Source organism: Rhamphochromis longiceps, linkage group LG23 (genome assembly GCF_057381845.1).
Source record: "Rhamphochromis longiceps isolate RC_006_pf linkage group LG23, R_longiceps_female_GT1.1, whole genome shotgun sequence".
NCBI lineage: Eukaryota > Metazoa > Chordata > Actinopteri > Cichliformes > Cichlidae > Rhamphochromis > Rhamphochromis longiceps.
The window spans coordinates 40,575,214-40,595,856 of NC_140578.1; the positions used below are offsets into that span (position 1 = coordinate 40,575,214).

At 41.6% G+C, this 20,643-nt stretch overlaps 1 protein-coding gene across 4 annotated transcripts in view; it reads left to right on the top strand.

The window, feature by feature from the left end:
• The window catches only part of pard3ba (par-3 family cell polarity regulator beta a), a 208,927-nt gene that overhangs the window by 82,863 nt on the left and 105,421 nt on the right, over nt 1-20,643 (top strand). For all 4 annotated transcript variants that reach the window (XR_014909557.1, XR_014909558.1, XM_085397617.1 and 1 more), the window contains exons 11-16: nt 2,718-2,903; nt 6,168-6,329; nt 7,468-7,542; nt 16,580-16,712; nt 17,882-18,023; nt 20,275-20,372. Coding sequence is in view for 2 of the 4 variants with exons in the window: in XM_085397617.1 (XP_085253743.1) it covers nt 2,718-2,903; nt 6,168-6,329; nt 7,468-7,542; nt 16,580-16,712; nt 17,882-18,023; nt 20,275-20,372 (796 nt within the window). In the remaining 2 variants the exon portion in view is untranslated. The remainder of the gene's footprint in view (nt 1-2,717; nt 2,904-6,167; nt 6,330-7,467; nt 7,543-16,579; nt 16,713-17,881; nt 18,024-20,274; nt 20,373-20,643) is intronic.

The following is a 20,643-nucleotide window of genomic DNA, read 5'->3' on the forward strand; positions in this document are numbered from 1 at the left end:
GTCTCATTCGTTGGCTCCCTGTAAAATCCAGAGTGGAATTTCAAATCCTTCAAATCCTTTTCCTCACATACAAAGTCCTGGATGATCGGGCCTCATTATATCTTATCATCTGGATCAGGTTATAGGCTCAGGCTGCTAAACTACCTCCACTTTCCTCTCCTGTGCATGTGCTGCTATTGTCTTCAACTTTGTCGTCTCTCTGCCAAAGTTTGTGCTTTGTCTGGTTTGTTAGTCACCTCCCTGTGCTCTTCTCTCGACTCCCACTCCAGCTGGTTGCAGCAGTGAGCTGGTTCTTTATTTCCACCTACTGTTGCAGATCTCTTGCTCATACTGGATTGTCGGGTTCCTAATGTCTATATTGTTGTGGGGTTTTTGGCCTCGAGATGACTGCTGTTGTAACTTGGTGACGTACAATGAAAATGAGCTGAATAAATCCCAGTCAGCTTGCCCACCCGGTCCTCTGCAGGGGTGGGCAGTATTTACTTCATCAAGTCAAGAGTCAAGTCAGCTTCCTCCCACCATCCAAACACATGCGTGTCAAGTTAGCTGGTGATTTACATTGGCTGTAAGTCTGAGTGTGAGTGCATCCAGTGCATACCTTTCATCATGTGACAGATGGGATAGACTCCAGCCCCTCTGAACTGGATAACTGGAAGAAGATGAGAAACAAATAAGGATGAAATCAAAGGCAGCCATCGTATATTCACATGGAAAAAAAGTGCTGACCGTTTCTTTTTCCAAAGACGACACAGGATGCAAATGCTTATTAATTCCCACCTCTGTCTAATTCTTCTTTATATTGTGATGAAACTATAAGTGCTCTAGGTTTGCTGTACTGTACAGTGCATGCCACTTTGAAACCCTCCTCCAACTGAGCTCATCTTTGTTTCTGATTTAATCAAGGGCATATCTGATGACAGTGATGCCTGCTGTATTTGTTACTGGTGTTTCTCTCAGGTGGTCCCAGAGCTATAACACTTTTAATTAAAAAAGAAGAAGAACTTGATAACACCTCTTTGTAAAGCAGCCTACAAGTAAGCTGAATTTGAGCACCTGAAAATAGGTGACTGTTTTTATAGAACTGACCAAGCACAGTGTATCGGATCAGTGCTTACCTCTTTGCTACCATGCAGACGGCCTTCTAGGTTTCCCTCATTTCCCATCACTTAGTCGAGAGGTTTGACTCTCTCTTTGGAGCTGACTATCCCTCCAGGCTCGAAGGCTTTAACGGGCTGTTGTTTTAATTAAGCACCCAGACAAAGCAGCGCTGACAAGGGGGGAGACGGTGTTGCAGGTCTGGAGGATCACAGCGAGTCAGGAAGAGTGAATTTTTCTTTTTCTCTCGCTAAAATTATACTTGAGGACATATTTGACTCCCACATCCTTCAGCACTGTGCCACGATGAGAGGGGAATGTGAACATGGATTCCTGCTTCACTGAAGAGTGAGGTGTGTGATGTAAGGCTCCCGCAATCCTGCCGTGGGTACTCAGATCTTTAAAGCTGTGACAACCGGCGTGGCGGTGATAATGTATATGCATATTCCTAACAAAATCCAATCTGACATTTACTTATCTTATGAGTCAGAGCTGACTTTAAAGCGCCTATTGTCTCTGCCGTATTTTTTTGAAACCTCTCGCATACTTTCCGCCTCAACCCGAGCAAGAATAAAAAGAGAGAGCGAGAGATGTGTAGCACAAGCATATACACACAACCCCTCTTAACCTTCCATCTCTTTTCTCAAAAAAAAAAAGAAGCTTGGGAGTGAAGTGGTGTTGAGGAGACTCCCCTCCGCAGGCTCTCTTTCTTTCTTTTCCCCCCTGGGTGTCTGAACCTGGCATTTTCCCTTTTGCTTGCTCTCCATTTTGTCGTCCTCTAATGACAGACATTTTCCTTTTCTCTCTTTCCGTCGCCTCTTTCTCCCTTGCTTTCACTCCCCTTCGTCTCATTTTCGGAGCAGTGCTGCTGTTGGTCATTTTCCTCACATTAAATGACAGCAGACGGGTAGGGTGTGGGCGTGGGGTGGCGGATGTGAAAAGAAAAAAAGAGCGTCAGAAAGTAGAGGAAAGAACCCACAGGTGGAGAAGGGAGGGACGTATAGTGAGATTGAGAGATTAGGACGAAATGTAACGAGGTGGGGGGGTGAATGAGAGAAGAAGTGGATATACCTCAGGGACGGGTTATTACTTTTAAATGCTCCTCTGCGCCACCATCCTCTCCCCTCCTCCTCTCCTCTCCTTCCCCTTCCTCCCCCACAGGGCTCCAGGAGGAGGTATGAAAAGGTTATTATGTTTCCTTTAGAAATGGCTTGCTCTCCGTCTACGCCTTTCATCTCCAAATGGAATAACCTCTCTACAGTAGCGTGCTTATTTTTCTCGCTACACCTTCATCTGTCTTTCCAGTACACAACACACACTCCTGCCGTCTCCTTTCCTTTTCTCTCAGTTTTTTTTTTTTCACTCCCCACAGCTGCCTTCCATCTCTTTAATCCATCTCTCACTCCTCCTTTTTTTTTTTTTTTCGTGGTGTTGAGTATAGTCGGTGCACTGTGCTGTAGGTACATGCCTTATCAGTCAGTTCAGTTGGGTATGGTGCTCCTGCCTCACTCATCAGCTATCACACTCAGCAGTTATCATGTAAAGTATGCTCTAGGTGTATGTGTGAACAGATTATAGTGTTTTACATAACACCTGAGCCTCTGTTCTTTACTGTTTTTCAGAAAGGGGAGGACTTGAGCAGTCGGGTGATGGAGGATGGCAGGGAGCAGCTGATGTACGAGATCCCGCTCAATGAAACGGGCTCGGCCGGCCTGGGGGTCAGCCTAAAGGGGAACAAGTCCAGGGAGACCGGAGAGGACCTGGGAATCTTCATCAAGTCAATCATTCATGGAGGGGCTGCTTATAAGGTATGAAATAGACACATCCATGTTTTCAGGCCTTTAGATCCCACTTTTATGTAACATCCATCCATTCATCCTTTCTTCCTTCCTGCCTTCCTTCCTTCCATCCATCCATCTTATCCAGTTCAGGGTTGCTGGGGGGCTAACAGACAGCTCACTTTGTGAGCTCAGTGTAATTGTTAACAAATGGTTCCCAGCCTGTTTCACCTGACATAACCCTCACAAACTCTTCCAACACCTTTCACATTCAGGTGACTGTATTTTAAACTGGATCTGGATAACTTTCAGTATTTCAGCCATCTACAACTATTAACTTAGTATTTCAAATATTCAACCAACCCTCTGACCTATTACTCATTTTAAAAGGCTATTCATTGTATTAGTAATTTCATTATGGAAACTCTTGCTAACCCTAATTGAATAAGTAGGGCTTGTTTGGAAGGGTTCCCAGGAGAAAGCCTCTTCTCTCTAAAAATGGCTTAGGTTTCCAAAGTTGTATCTGAGGAAACCACAAGACTCAAAGTACAGATGGAAAAAAGGAGGCAGAAAGGATAGACTGCTAATTGGAAGGTTGGTGGTTCGATCCCTGGCTCTTTCACTCTGCGCGCCACAGCATCCTTGGGTAGAATGGTGAACCCAGCATATTTCTTACCACCTCTAAGGCACGATGGTTGAGGGGTGATGATTTGGGCTTGTTTTGCAGCCCTGGGCACCTTGCAGTCATTAAACTCATAACAAATTATTCTAGAAGTTGAATATGAGGCCACCGGGACAATGACCGCAAGCAGAAAAACCTACAATGAAGCGGTCCAACTCAGACCTGATTAAAGTGCTTTGGTGCGACCTTAAGAGAGCTGTGCATCAATAAAGTCCCCCAAACCAACGCTGTAAAGGAGAGCAGGCCAAAGTTCACAGTGATGTGAGAGACGGAGAAAACCATCACTTCAACCTATTGCTGCTAAAGGTAGTTCTGCAAGTCACCGAATCATGGAGTGTACTTGGTTTTTCACAGGACTCTATGCAGTCCTGTGAAAAACTATATTTTTACAGGACAGAAGAAGACCTGTATGTTGACATGTTTCTTTAAAAAAAAAAAAAAAAATCCATCTCACCAGAACAAAAAAGGCATTTTAATTGTCATTTGAAATGAGCTAATATTTCCCCTGTTCTAAGCAGAAACGGCTCCTGGGGGATTTACAGGTTAGGAATCGATCTGCAATTTTTTTTAAAATCTCAGACTTAAACTGTTCAGGCTTCTTTGATTGATCGTTTTATTCAGTTTTTGTTTCTCCCAGGTACATAGAAGAAATGTCATGGGGATTGTTCTTATTGTCTTTCTTTTTGTTTCATCTAGTTTTATTTAGTCGCTCTATTTCCCCTGTTTTCTGATGTCTTTCTCTGTCATTTCCTGTCATCTCCTCTCTCCCATTTCCTGTCATTCTCTGCTTCCAACCCCGCCCCCTCTTGGTTTCCCTTAACCTTTGACACCCATTGACCCCAAGTGGCCTTGTCACATAAGCACTGCAGCAGTCTTATCTATATCACTCAGTGCTCACTTCAAGTTGTGAGTGCATCAGGAAAAAAAACATCCTATTTCAGCACTTTGGAGACTCCTCTGCTTGGCCTCAATCTGTGTCCGCCAGCAAATGTCACAAGTCTTTGCGCCTCTCGTCGCTGCCCCCAGATCTGCTCTGCACGACAAGGAGGCGCAAAGACGAGTGTGCCGTTGTAGATAAATGGCTGTTCTGGGATCAGGCAGGCCAGACAGAGGCTCCCAAAAGTGCCTTCAGAAGTAGTTTTCAGACATCTGCCGATGCGGATAGCGCTCCGACAGAATGTCGTCGTAAGATCTGCGGCTGGCTGCGAAACTGGTCTCTGGGACAGAGTAGCGAGGGAGGGGAGACAGACAGCAGCGAGGAACGGAGGGAAGGAGCCTAATGAAAGAAGACAGCGGGTGAACGAGTGCAAGAAGGGAGGGAATCTGAGAAGGAAGAGATGAGCTGTATCGAACGAGAGAGCGACGCTAAGAGGCGAAAAAGAAAATTGAAAAGTGTAGACACTCAGCAGGAACGCTGAGTAGATACTGTATGTGTGCGTGTGTCTCCTCCTCGACGTCGATTCATGCTAATGAAAAGCAGCTAAGGGCCCTGATGAGAGTTTGCAGCGGCAGGCCGGTGCAGAGGGGGGAACCCGGGCGTCCCCTGAGCCTGACTGACACACACACATCATCACACAGCAGGCACAGAAAAGGAGGAGATGAGGAAGAGACGTGGCGAGATCTAACCTATTTCCATTAAATAGTTTTAGGGTGGGAGGAGGGGTGTCAGGCCGGGGGCCTCAATTATATATATATATATTATAAAAAAAAGAAAGTTCTTTGACTTTACCCCTAATCCTGTCACACGATCATTTCAAAGAGTATGCTGAGAAAACAAATTAAATTTACATGTATCGTGCTGCAGCTGCTTACATGGAAAATGAAGGAATTAATGGGGAATATCACAGGCGTCTGCCGTATTTGGGATAAGCATCAATTTTTGATGCCATCCTTGAATTTGATGCCAGGCCTTAAACTCTGGGTGTGCTTCTGGGTGTGCGCGTACGTGTGTGTGTGTGGTGTCATTTTTGAGGTCAGCCTAAACGGTGCCTTGTTAATGCGGTGGGGTCAAAGGGCAGCACTGACCATAATGGGATCTTCAGACTTTCTCACACACAGGAGTCTCTCCCTGTGTCGTCTTGTGTTTTCTTTCATTTATTGCCTTTTTGCATCACTCTCTTCATTTGATCCCCTCTCTCTCCTTCTCCCTCACTGGATCGTTCATTTCCCTCCCTCCCTCGCTCCCTTGCTCTCCCTCCAGGGCACTATTCTGTGTTGCCTCTCTACAAGAGGCTGCTATTTAAAACACTTAGAAGTGATTTAGTGCCCACGGAGGCTATTCCATTAGCTGCTCTATGTATTTATCATGGCTCTCTCGCTCTCAGTAGATTGCTAACTCTACAATTTTCTTGCCTACCCCTTCTTCCATTTTCTTCTTTCCCACTCGGCCTCTCTCTCACACACCCACACACACTTTATACCTCTCCAAATTTCTCTTCCTTACTTTTAAAACTTTATCAGTACCCATTCTAGTTCGTTTTAATCTTTTTACGCTCTGCTCACTTTGATCTCATTTTATTATTTTACTTAAATTGAGTAAATAAAGTGTGACCGCAAAGGACACGTTCAGGTTTTCTCTTAAAGCGCACCTAACGGTCGTCTTCTCCCAACAGGATGGCCGTTTGTGTATAAACGATCAGATGATAGCGGTGAACGGCGAATCGCTGGTCGGGCGCTCCAACAACGCCGCCATGGAGGGCCTGAGGCGGTCCATGTCGTCGGAAGGAAACACCAGAGGCACCATCCAGGTGGTTGTTCTCCGAGCGCCCAAGCAGGTACAGCAAGCTTTGTTTTTGTCATCCCAGAGCCAACTTCTGTGGCATCGTGGGATTTTTTTTTTGAGAGCTGTATTTCAGAAATCGAGAGCTTCATCGCCAACTAAGATGTTGCTGTTAATAAAAAAAATTTAACTGATGGAAAGCAGTGACGTTTTTAGGCCACGGAAGTGCTCAGGCGTAATTTTGGAGGTCTTTGGAGTCTGAAGCCTTGGAAAGAGCAGAGAGGTTCACATCAGTGGCTTGGAAGGAGCCACGATGGCTCTGTCTTGATACAGTCCTGCAGACATCAGTCTTTTTCAACTCTTTAATCCAGAAAATATCCAAGGCGATGAGTACGCCCGTTTATTCCAAAACTTTTGCATGTTTTTTCATGTTTCCTTATGAGCTAAATAAAAGTTTTAGATTCCCAGAGTCGGGCTGGATGAATTCGGGTACATTAGGGAATGCCTGCTGCATTATGAAATCCTCTGCACACCCTTATACGTTCAAAGATTATTCACATCATAAGCAGCTGCCACAGTTTTGACAGCAGAATCAATTAAACATATAATTCGCTTTAGGATGATTTTTTTCTCTCATGTTGTCATCATTTGAGGCTTACACTTAAAAAAAAAAAAAAAAAGTGCTGCTTATACAGTAAACAGTAAGTGGGTTGGCAATGTGAAATCAGGCTGAAGTACTAAATCTTTTTACAAAACCCAGTTAAATTGATTGTGGAGTGACACAGATGGTGTTCTTTCTTTCTTTTCTTTTTTTTTCTGTGACAAACAAAACCTTTTCCAGTATTCAGAAAGCCCCTCAGCTCAGTCATCGTAGAGAAGTGCTTCTCATAAACACTTTTGGATAGAAATAATGAAAATAAAGGCTCCCCGTGCGACTGTCATGCTGTGTGATTTGTTTGGCTGTTAAGACTGCATAAGCTACATTCTCGTGACAGTTTTTTTTTTTTTTTTTTCACGCAAAATAAAAAATCAACCCAGAGAAAAGGTAGGCGATTTTTACAGCTTTAAGTTTAAGTTGACACCCAAACAAGAAGCAGCAGATAACAGTGTTGTTTATTTAGGAGGCCTTCGATAAGCTTTGTGCCACTTCAGTCGCTATAAATGCGTCAAAATGACTTTATTTTGCTTTGCAGATGGGGAATGCCAACTCCACTTCAAACATCTCCACCAACCATCAACCCAACATTCAAGCCGGCTACAGCAAACAGGTACGAACGGGTGACGGCCGCCACCAATCGCAGCCATCTCCGCCTCCCCGCTCCTCGTCTTTTTTCCTCCCCTCGCTGAGGCGGCGGGCGACCGAGCCGCTGCCTCCGAGCCACAGGCAGCGTTACGCACAGAGGCCAGGGGAGACGCACACCAGATACACCTATGGATTTAGCCGCACTCACGGGCGTAGCGGTTACACATTTGGGTTCAGACAAAGGGGTAATGAGTGCAGCGATGATGACGGAGAGTACGCACAGCACCGCCAAACAGTGCGCAGCTCAAACAAGCCGACAGAGGGAAATCTAAATGGGGAAAGGTGTGAATGCAGCCAAACGCTCACGGACGCGCACGCCCACAGCACGCTCGATAACGCATGCGGTCACAGTGTGCGCGACTCTCAGGGCAACACGCAGCGTGACGTGGGCACACGCGGCCACGAGGGCAGGCACACGCGTAGCCGCACGCTGGATGATCTCCACGACCACGAGAGTAACAGTTACACCGAAAACATCCGAGCGATGGCAGAGCAGATGTACGGGGACTCGCCTACGCACAGCAAGATACCCACTCGCGGTCAGAGTAACAGAAACACACACAGATCTGCAGACAGCTACGTGGACGCACACTCGCATAATTGCATTCACAATCAGTCTCTGACCAGACGATACTTTCAGCTCTGACTGAGTCTTAAGTGTGTGGATGATCTCATGCACACAGAAAAGATTTAACTGAAAATTAAGGAATTGAAATGAAACCAAAGCACTTTGGGAAAATATTCATTTTTATCTGTGTAACGTTATGAGCATTACCACCAATGAAATTATGGGGAGAACGTTTTTTCTCTTAGTGTGACTACAGTACAGTTTTTTTAGCCATCAGTGGTTTGGAAGCAGATTCATCTATCTGAGAGCTTTCCCTTTGCCAGCACCGCTAACTGCCACACCATTTTGTTCCCCTTTTAAAAAGTGACTCATAGCTCGATGCAGTACTAAATTCATCACTGCGTCTGACTCTCCTCTCTGTCACATTGGTTTAAATCACTAAACTTAGCTCTCTTTTTCTGTTAAACCCGCTACTTTGTCTGTGTGAAGTTTTCCTTTTTTATTTTCCATGTTTTTAAGAGGATGTACTCTTGCTTTCCTGTCTCACCTGCGTGTTTCTCCTCTGTTTAAATAAAGCTAGTGTGAAGCCTCCTGCATGCCTGTTTTTCCTGTTGGGTTTTCAGCAGCTTTCTTCTTTTTGGCTCTGCTCTTATTTATTAAATTTATTGCTTCCCTCTTCCCCCTGTTTTGGGCTTGGTGTCTCTTTTCTGTCTGGGTTTTAGTCCTTGTTCCTTCATGCATAAACGAAGGTGTTTCCTCAGAATTGAGCAACTTAAAATTCCCAATATTAACATAAATCACACGACTCAACATTTTTGTTTTATTACGTTTATTTATTAAAATATATGAAATATTTTATTATAAATAAAATATATTTATAATACATTTTTAAGACATATTTTAATATACATTTTGTTTAAAGCTGTAACATAGAAAAATCTATATCATACAGCATATATATCATGTATATTATGCGATGAACTAACAGGTCATGTTCATAGTCACTAACAAGTCATTTAATTAAATATGCAACGAAAAGTACGTTACAGTGCAACGCTTTTTAATACCAAATGGTTTTCTGTGCAGAGAGTTCAGAGGACTTGTTTGTTGAAGCAAACTAAAAGGTTCTTGAATCACACAGGATGCAAAAAGGTTATGTTCATCTTAAAAAGCAGCTCAAGTTCGTGGATCGAAAAAGCTGAACTTGACACAAACGTTTACTCCAAAAGCTTCAAAACACATTTCACAGCAGCTTGGTGAGACTGCGTGACACAGAGGGAGACTTCATGGGTTGATTGCCATTGACCTGCACATTGTGGCATTTACATCTCGTCTATGCCTCGTCCCAGTGTGCGTGTGTGCATCTTTGTTATCAATCCAAGCCTTTGGATAAAAGCTATCAAACACAGTTCAAAGTTCAGTATTTATCTGCATAGTCCTTCTTGTCTCACCGCTTAACAGCCAGTCTGGTCTTTTGATTAAACAAACGGCTCCTAAAACGAAACGCCCTGACCCCCGTCAGCATCCCCGCCTCTGTCTGGAGCTGGCTTTGGGTGAGCACTGGATTATAGGGCCTGAAGTCCTAAACATGATAAACTGCCACATTTACCTTGTTACATCTAAGAATGACTTTTTTGCTTTAAATACACCCAGATGTTGTATTTCATTGTTTAGGTTTAAGTAATGAATCACTGGACTTGCCTAGGTTCTGATTTACTCAAACTTGTAGTCAGATGTAATTGGATGTTGTAGGTATTCTCAGCATGGATATATAGGGTTTTAAATGTTTTTGACAGATGTAAGTAAACATACACAGAAGGAGATCTATAAAGCTTGTGATTTTTCTCTCTAGTGCAAGCATGAGTTTGACATTTGCGTTTTTTCTGATGTAACTTTGCATCATATTCGAGGAAGCATGTGACGACCTACCGTAGGTATCTAAGCATTTATAAGGCTAAGTAGACTGATAAACAGTGAAAAAGGGATCGTAATTGGCAAAACGATAGACATATAAGTCATGTGGAACGGTTTCTGTTCCTCCGTTGCTCTCCACGTCTAGCCAATTGATAAGAGGGTTGGGTGGGTGACGCGGTAGGCTGAGGCAGGACTAAGCCTCTCTGAAGCCTTTTCTATGCAGCTGTAGGTTAAGACTGTCTGCAAAGACAGATCCCCCACACCCCTGTTTACTTATTGTTGTGGGATTAAGATATCTGACTGCCTGTCTGCCAGGCAGCTTTAAAAGCCTGAGGCAAACCGCAGGCCAAGGGATGGATGGATAGACGGACGGACGGGCAGATGGGCAGCAATGATGGGATTTATGTTAGTGACAGATGCGGAAAAACTGTCACAACTTTGTGTGCACATTCATACGGCACCCATATACGAGCTCAGTGTGATTGACAGCTGTGATGTTGTGACATATTAAGATGTATGGTAGCTACTAATGATACCCCAGGGACTGCGTGACATTGTGAATGCACCCCACCCAACACTTTGATATCAGAAAGCTGCTGGAACACCTTTCATTATTGTACGCCGAGTCTTAAGCCTGTGTGTCGGTGTCTGCTTTTGCTTGCTGTGTGTGTGTTTGACAGCTGTAGCGCCCATCTCTTTGACCAAAGCAGGCTTCTTTCATCCGCCAGCAGCACTGATTCCCATCACCGTTGCTAGTCCCTGTCTCCAGCTGCGGGGTGAGGGTCCTTTGTAGTTCTGGATGGCTGTTTTATAATGTGCCTGTCAGCACTTTCAGGATTATCTTAATTATTGTGTTTTCAGTGTACCCATGAACGGTATCACATGATTTTCCACTGCAGTTACTCATTTTTTCTAATAAGGACTCCCAGAAGTGCATCTAAATGTGTATGTTTGCTAATTTTGTTAGCGAAGCTACCATCTTCTGTATCAAAGTTAGGAAATACTTCAGAAAACATTAGCTGATGAGGGACCTGGTCACAGCTGAGTCTCCATCAGTGACATATTTCTTCCTCACTTTTGATCAACCAGAATTCTTTTTTTTTTGTTTTTTAAACTCCACTGCACATCTGATCCTCAGAGGATTGTTTTAGTCTATTCACATTTCCTCCGAGCCCTGATCTAGTATTACCATCTGAGCTGAATTGTAATCCATTAGTTGCAAGAAGTGAGTGAACTGCAAGAAGATTATTGCAAATCCGCCCTTTTTGCTGTTGACTTGGACTTGACTGCAATTGCTCTTGGCTCGGGAAAATTCACATTTGATTTTTCATTTGTAGGATTTCCTTCATGAAAATTATCCCAGGCGATGTTTCCTTGCTGCTTTAGTTTTGTGCAGTTTGAAGCCACTCTTTTATTTATTTATTTATATATCTATATATATCTATATCTATATATATCTATATCTATCTATATATATCTATATCTATATATGTATATATATATATCTATCTATATCTGTCTATCTGTCTATCTGTGTATAGAGATAGATGTATATAGATGTATATAGATGTATAGATAGATAGATATCTCTCTCTCTCTCTCTCTATATATATATATATATATATATATATATATATATATATATATATATATATATATATATATATATATATATATATATATATATCTCTATCTATATCTCTATATACAGTGGGGCAAAAAAGTATTTAGTCAGCCACCGATTGTGCAAGTTCCCCCACTTAAAATGATGACAGAGGTCAGTAATTTGCACCAGAGGTACACTTCAACTGTGAGAGACAGAATGTGAAAAAAAAATCCATGAATTCACATGGTAGGATTTGTAAAGAATTTATTCGTAAATCAGGGTGGAAAATAAGTATTTGGTCACCTCAAACAAGGAAAATCTCTGGCTCTCACAGACCTGTAACGTCTTCTGTAAGAAGCTTTTCTGTCCCCCACTCGTTACCTGTATGAATGGCACCTGTTTGAACTCATCATCTATATAAAAGACACCTGTCCACAGCCTCAAACAGTCAGACTCCAAACTCCACCATGGCCAAGACCAAAGAGCTTTCGAAGGACTCCAGGAAAAGTATTGTAGACCTGCACCAGACTGGGAAGAGTGAATCTACAATAGGCAAGCAGCTTGGTGTGAAAAAATCAACTGTGGGAGCAATCATCAGAAAATGGAAGACATACAAGACCACTGATAATCTCCCTCGATCTGGGGCTCCACGCAAGATCTCATCCCGTGGGGTCAAAATGATCATGAGAACGGTGAGCAAAGATCCCAGAACCACACGGGGGGACCTGGTGAATGACCTGCAGAGAGCTGGGACCAAAGTAACAAAGGTCACCATCAGTAACACACTACAACGGCAGGGAATCAAATCCCGCAGTGCCAGACGTGTTCCGCTGCTGAAGCCAGTGCATGTCCAGGCCCGTCTGTTTGCCAGAGAGCACATGGATGATACAGCAGAGGATTGGGAGAATGTCATGTGGTCAGATGAAACCAAAGTAGACCTTTTTGGTATAAACTCAACTCGTCGTGTTTGGAGGAAGAAGAATACTGAGTTGCATCCCAAGAACACCATACCTACTGTGAAGCATGGGGGTGGAAACATCATGCTATGGGGCTGTTTTTCTGCCAAGGGGACAGGACGACTGATCCGTGTTAAGGACAGAATGAATGGGGCCATGTATCGTGAGATTTTGAGCCAAAACCTCCTTCCATCAGTGAGAACTTTGAAGATGAAACGAGGCTGGGTCTTCCAACATGACAATGATCCAAAACACACCGCCCGGGCAACAAAGGAGTGGCTCCGTAAGAAGCATTTGAAAGTCCTGGAGTGGCCTAGCCAGTCTCCAGACCTCAACCCCATAGAAAATCTGTGGCGGGAGTTGAAAGTCCGTGTTGCTTGGCGACAGCCCCAAAACATCACTGCTCTCGAGAAGATCTGCATGGAGGAATGGGCCAAAATACCAGCTACTGTGTGTGCAAACCTGGTAAAGACCTATAGTAAACGTTTGACCTCTGTTATTGCCAACAAAGGTTATGTTACAAAGTATTGAGTTGTATTTTTGTTATTGACCAAATACTTATTTTCCACCCTGATTTACGAATAAATTCTTTACAAATCCTACCATGTGGATTCATGGATTTTTTTTCACATTCTGTCTCTCACAGTTGAAGTGTACCTCTGGTGCAAATTACTGACCTCTGTCATCATTTTAGGTGGGGGAACTTGCACAATCGGTGGCTGACTAAATACTTTTTTGCCCCACTGTAGATATAGATCTATATCTCTATATCTATCTATATCTATATCTATCTATCTATCTATCTATCTATCTATCTATCTATCTATCTATCTATCTATCTATCTATCTATCTATCTATCTATCTATCTATCTATCTATCTATCTATCTATCTATCTATCTATCTATCTATCTATCTATCTATCTATCTATCTATCTATCTATCTATCTATCTATCTATCTATCTATCTATCTATCTATCTATCTATCTATCTATCTATCTATCTATCTATCTATCTATCTATCTATCTATCTATCTATCTATCTATCTATCTATCTATCTATCTATCTATCTATCTATCTATCTATCTATCTATCTATCTATCTATCTATCTATCTATCTATCTATCTATCTATCTATCTATCTATCTATCTATCTATCTATCTATCTATCTATCTATCTATCTATCTATCTATCTATCTATCTATCTATCTATCTATCTATCTATCTATCTATCTATCTATCTATCTATCTATCTATCTATCTATCTATCTATCTATCTATCTATCTATCTATCTATCTATCTATCTATCTATCTATCTATCTATCTATCTATCTATCTATCTATCTATCTATCTATCTATCTATCTATCTATCTATCTATCTATCTATCTATCTATCTATCTATCTATCTATCTATCTATCTATCTATCTATCTATCTATCTATCTATCTATCTATCTATCTATCTATCTATCTATCTATCTATCTATCTATCTATCTATCTATCTATCTATCTATCTATCTATCTATCTATCTATCTATCTATCTATCTATCTATCTATCTATCTATCTATCTATCTATCTATCTATCTATCTATCTATCTATCTATCTATCTATCTATCTATCTATCTATCTATCTATCTATCTATCTATCTATCTATCTATCTATCTATCTATCTATCTATCTATCTATCTATCTATCTATCTATCTATCTATCTATCTATCTATCTATCTATCTATCTATCTATCTATCTATCTATCTATCTATCTATCTATCTATCTATCTATCTATCTATCTATCTATCTATCTATCTATCTATCTATCTATCTATCTATCTATCTATCTATCTATCTATCTATCTATCTATCTATCTATCTATCTATCTATCTATCTATCTATCTATCTATCTATCTATCTATCTATCTATCTATCTATCTATCTATCTATCTATCTATCTATCTATCTATCTATCTATCTATCTATCTATCTATCTATCTATCTATCTATCTATCTATCTATCTATCTATCTATCTATCTATCTATCTATCTATCTATCTATCTATCTATCTATCTATCTATCTATCTATCTATCTATCTATCTATCTATCTATCTACACGTATACACACGTATACACACGTATACACACGTATACACACGTATACACACGTATACACACGTATACACACGTATACACACGTATACACACGTATACACACGTATACACACGTATACACACGTATACACACGTATACACACGTATACACACGTATACACACGTATACACACGTATATATATAGAAAAAGAGCAGTTATTCAGGGGAGTGTATTTTTCTTATTCAAACAGGAGTCAAAGAAAGAGTCACTACAGTGTAATATTACAGGGTATCTTTTAGGGATCATTTAGGACATCTGAGTTTCCACATCTCTTAATGGTCACAGTATCCATTTCTTTGTGTGGATTTCGCATCAAGTTGAGAAGATTAGAAATTTAAATTGGACCAGCCGGTTTGGTCAAAAACAACGTGACGTGAGTCACTGAGCAGCCGTATTCTGAACAACCTGCAAATGTTGCACTGAGTGTTTGCTTAGATAAGTGAACAATTAATTGCAATAATCCAGATGTGATGAAAAATGCATGAATAACAATTTCAGTTCAGAGTGTAACTCGATATGAGTTAACATGGCAATATTTCATAACTGATTAAAAGCAAGAGCAAACCTGAGATATGAACTTCCAAAGTAAAAGTCGGGTTACTCCACAGGAAAAAGATTTGGCAAATATGGCAAAGCCATCGAGAGTTTCCATTACCTTAGACATAAATCTGTCAGGGGCACAAACGAGGACTTCTGTTTTTTCTTTATTAAGTTGGAAAATAATGTCACCCATCCTTTTAATAGAGTCAAAGCACCTCTGCAAGATCTGTAGCTTAGAAACACCTTGAGACTTAATGGAGATATATAACTAAATGTGTAGCTGTGATAACAAATGTCCTGAAAAGTTCTCAGAAAGTGCTGCAGATGGAGCAGATATAACAGAATCACTAAGGGCTTCGAAACAGAGCCTTGTGGCACACCATAGGTAAGAGAAGTGGAAAAGACCTGTACTTATAAGCAGGCACAGAAAAGGGTTGTTCAGACAAATATGATGTAAAGCACTTAGGAGAAGACCTGAGACGCCGTACTGTCTTCACAAGACATACCGAGGTTGAGGGTGTTGAACTCTCAACCGTGGGCTGACCAGTTGGTCACAACAGCTGTTTGCAGTTGTTAAATAAAAAAATTTTTGTTGACAGTCTAGTGCTAGATTTCTCTAGCAAATTGACTCTGTTTCGACTTGCAGAAGGATACAGGACAAGCTAAGGACCGCACATCAAGCACTGGTTACATATTTTCCTGGTACATACTCGTTGCACATCGGTTCTTGTTAATGTTTACACCACGATTGGTGGTTACGTTCATATCAGGAAGTGGTTGGAGGGATCAGATCATTGTGCATTTTGCTGGTCGTTTGCGCTTTTGTTTCACAACTGCCCCTTACGATGTGCTCAAGCTGATAAATCTGTCCTGGAGCCTCTTCCCCACATTGTGGTGACATTTAAGATTAAAGATCGACAATTTATTATTGTCCTTTTGACCGAACGAACCAGACTGCTTTACTGGTTTGACACCAGTAGACAAAAACGTGTACGTCTTCAAGAGCATGCCTCCAGCATGCCAAAACACAAAGACAGTATACCTTTGAAAGCAGGATTCAGTTAACAGGCTATAAATTTGACGCTTGTGTACTTTGGAATCTGGTGCTAGTATTCTGTAGCAGTGATATCTAAAAATGTGGTAAAAGTGAAATAAAAGAGACTCATTCATTACTGCGTAATAAAAGAAACACATTTTCTTGCATCTGAAACCTGACAACCATTTTCAGAGTTTCTCTTCTTCTCCCTCTTTGCTGACAGGACCTTCGAAGCCACGATTCATACCAGAGACCTTCAGGACCCACCAGAGCTCCGAACACTGAGTCCACCATGAATGGTGCGAGTCACACTCCAGCTACGCCGAACAACTACACACACAGCAAATCTGGAAGTGGTGAGCACACAACTGCACGCTGTTTGTCCATTTGAACTGTCAGATAGTCAACATTAGGCTTAGAGTGTTTGTGTACTCCCCTTATCTGCAGCTGAGTATGTACACACAGTATGTTTGTTTGTGTGTGTGTGTATTCGCGTTAGCTTATTTACGTGTGTGTGTGTATTTGCCATCACTGCACAGCGTGACATCCAGCCAAGGCTCCTGATACCATAGTGTTTTTTAGGTCACTGTAGCAGCCACCCTGAGCATTTTATAGCACCGCATTACAAATTTGTCACATCTTTCCCCGGCTCTGTCTTTGGATCTCTCCTCACTCTCGCCCCTGCATATTTTTAGCAGGAGAAAGGGAAGTCATTAACTGTGTTTTTCTGAACGCGCCGCTTGCTTTTCATGTGTAAAAGATCTGACCTTGGAATCATTACGCTGATGAAAAAGCTCCTGAGTGGGCCAGATTTGCATACGGGATATTGTGCGGCATGCGTGCTGTTGTGTTAAAGAAAAGGGGAAAAAAAGGACTAACAAACTGTTTTAAATTCATTCTTTATCTCTTTCTCCCTCGTCTCCCACTCCCTCACCCCCATGGGAAGCCCGGGATGTTTTTTCTCACTGTCGGCCCTCCGTCACAGTGGAACAGTAGTGGAGTTTTACGACGAGGGTGGATTTCAACACAAAAGAGTTTACAGTGCGATAAACTCTTGGGGGTTTACAGTTTATGGAAATGCGTCAGGAAGTGTTTCAAATAAGTTACAAACGATTGTTGTGTCTGTTTTTTAGTTTGCATCTATTTTTGACGTAATGCTGAGCTCTTCATCGTCAGTATCGATCCTCGATTGAAGGACACGCTATTTTTCATCGCGCCTGTAATTAAATATGTGACGCGCCCTGTCACCACTGATTGATAATATTTAGAAGTATACAGCTGCTAAAATGAGATCTCGTGATTGTGTGCTGCCGCTCATCGTTTATTAAGCTTTTGTTGCGTTCAGGATTGATGCTGCAGTTAATTCAGGCAGGGTTATTTTTGATATCGTCTCCAGCAAAAATCAAAGTGAAAGCTATGAACAAACAACCTGAGAAAAGCTTTGATTCATCCTGATAAACAAAATCTGTGTTGTTGTTGTTTTTTAAAAAATGTTTTACTTTTTTTTTTTTTTGTTTCTGCTCAGCTCCATCTCCTGCTGCGGTCGCCGATGACAGCTATGGTCACTACGGCAACGACGACGAGCAGCAAGACTTCCCCCCGCCGCCCTCCCCTGGCACTGTGGAGGAAATGAACAGAGAGTTTTTGCTAAACCCTTCATCCAACAGGTACCCCACCCCATTAAAACACACACACACTGCATAGAATACTTCATAATCAACCCTCTATTAAACTCCACACATAGGCTTACAGAGTTATGTTCTAATGGCGCTCTTAATATGGCCCTCTGTGTTATGAGATAAAGTAGAGCCATTACATTAAATATGACATTGTGAACATGCATTATTTAGACTAGATTGTCTAATTGCAGTAGCCTATTTGCATCACGCAAAACCAATTATATGCTGATAGCATAATGGAATAAATTCTGTAGGAGTTCATGGGCTCAGAAAGAGCTGTGATATTTCTGTTAGTATCCTGCTGTACAGTTGGCTGACACACTGAGAACAGAAACACAGGAAATTTATGTGAAACGCCAATTTCCTACCTGCTTCATTAGGATTACCTGCTAAGGAGATGTTCTGTCAGCAGGCTGTCAGGGCCTTTGAAAAACAAAAAAGGGATCTCTCCCCCCCCCCATGCTTTTCTATATTCGGTGGATGTAGACATAAGTTTTGATTTGACGCTCTAGATAAAGCACTCAATTGCATAAGTAGATCGCCCCTTTGTTTTGGGGCAGTGTTGAGCCTCAAATCAAATATTGATTTTTGTGTTTTGGATTAAAAAGAGGTGGTCTGATCATCATATAAAAATTCCATCCGACTAAACTAAAATGAAAACCTAATGTAAGGCCGTCCAGTAGGATTGCCCCTCTCTGTAAACAGCGATCTAGAAAGTGCTACCCAGATTGCTACAGGACTTTAGCATAGCATCAGGAAGATATATGAAGCTAGACAAAGCAATGAAAGCATGGTAGCGGTAATTTAAGACTCGGGTTACTCAGAGTGGATGTCCTGCAAAAATCACACCGAGGTGAAGAAGAACACACACATAATATTAAAGTACCTGCAAAAATGTACCCAACTTCCTAAAATCTTATAGTATGTAAACAATATAAGAATAACACTTAATAAATAAATGAATGTAAATTGAAAGCAGTCACAATTCTCCAAAGATATTTTGTAGCACGCCTGGAAGCTTCAGTTTTCACCATTCTTTGGACAAATGTAACAAAAAATGTCCCTGCACGCTAAAAACACTAAAAGGTCGTGCCTGCTTGAAAGCATGGATGGTGAAGGGAGCATCATGATTTGTGGAAAGAAGAATAAGAGCAGGCCTGCACACCGTGACCTGAAGTTTAGCTGTGTTCTGGTGACAAACAAGAAAACAACCCAGGGAACGGATGTCAATGAAGAAAATGTCACGTTTTGGAGTTACCAAGTCTGAACTTCGCCCAAATAAGATGTGGCAGGAACCGAGCAGTGATTACTCAATAACAGTTTACTTGTTATTAAAATTGTGTTTTTCCATAATGATCATATAATAATTTGGGCATAGTTGTGCATTTGTTAGCACTGGCACATCACAGGAAAAGGTTGCTGGGTTCAAATCTAAAGCCGGCTGGCTAGCTGGGGCCTTCCTGTAATGATGATGATGATAATATTTATAACTTTATATGTAGAGCATTTTTCAAAGCACAGAGATTTGAAAAAGAGATTTCATTCAATCACTGAAGCTCATGTACCCCCAGGGTTATATAACACAATACTATCACTGTGTAAATTCTGCCCCTCCCTAAGCTTCCTTCTGCACCGGGGTTTCTTCCTGTTAAAAGGGAGTTTTTCCTTCCCTCTGTCGCCAAGTGTTTGGCCAAAGGACATCTGATTGTTGCTGTTTTCTCTCACTTTCAATGTAAGGCAACTGTTGTGATTAGGCGCTATATGAATAGAACTGAATATAATGCACATATAAGCGTGGGAACTCTGTAAATCATCACTCTCAGTGATGCTTCATCATATGAAAGATCAAATAAATCGAACAAATCTGTCAATCCAAGTAAATCTGGTCAGCGTGATTGTGATTCGTTGGCTCTAAAAGGCTACAGTGCATGTTTACGTTATCCCACTGAAGTGTCTGGCATCAATATCGTTAGCTTCATAGCATAAGTGCCTAAGTCATTGACTTAGTCAAATGACTTAGGCAATTATGCTATGAAGCTAACGATATAGTAGTTTCCCTTTAAGTTGAATGGAGACGGCGCGTGCTGGTGTTTTATTGAATCATGCCATCTGGACTGCAGGAAATTGAATCGTCTGTTTGAGTTTGATGCTCAAATTTTGTTTACTACGACTCGTTGTTTTTGTGCCAGGGCACAAGCTCGAACTTGACTCGATTAACCGATTGATTGTTGTTTTGCAGTGAGATTCAGAAGGTGTCCCGCGCCGCTCAAGCTTTCTACGCAGAAAATGCTAAGGACAACGTACCTCGCAACAGAGCGTCCAAGAGCATGGACATGGGTAAGCTTCACTCCCTCACCTCCTCATCAGTGAGAAAATCTCTCGTGTTTGTACATTTTCTGAGGCAAAAACGCTGCACGAACCACATTGTTGTCCCAACCATCACAAACAGCCCAAAATCCTCTTCTAATCATGGACTCAGCCTAGAAACAGACACACGCACAATCTCGGCAGCGATCACACGCGTCTTATCAGTGCATTTCTTTGTTGTGATATGTAGCCCTCTGCTATTATCCTCCGCCTAAGGGGATTTGACCCCGTGAACTTATAA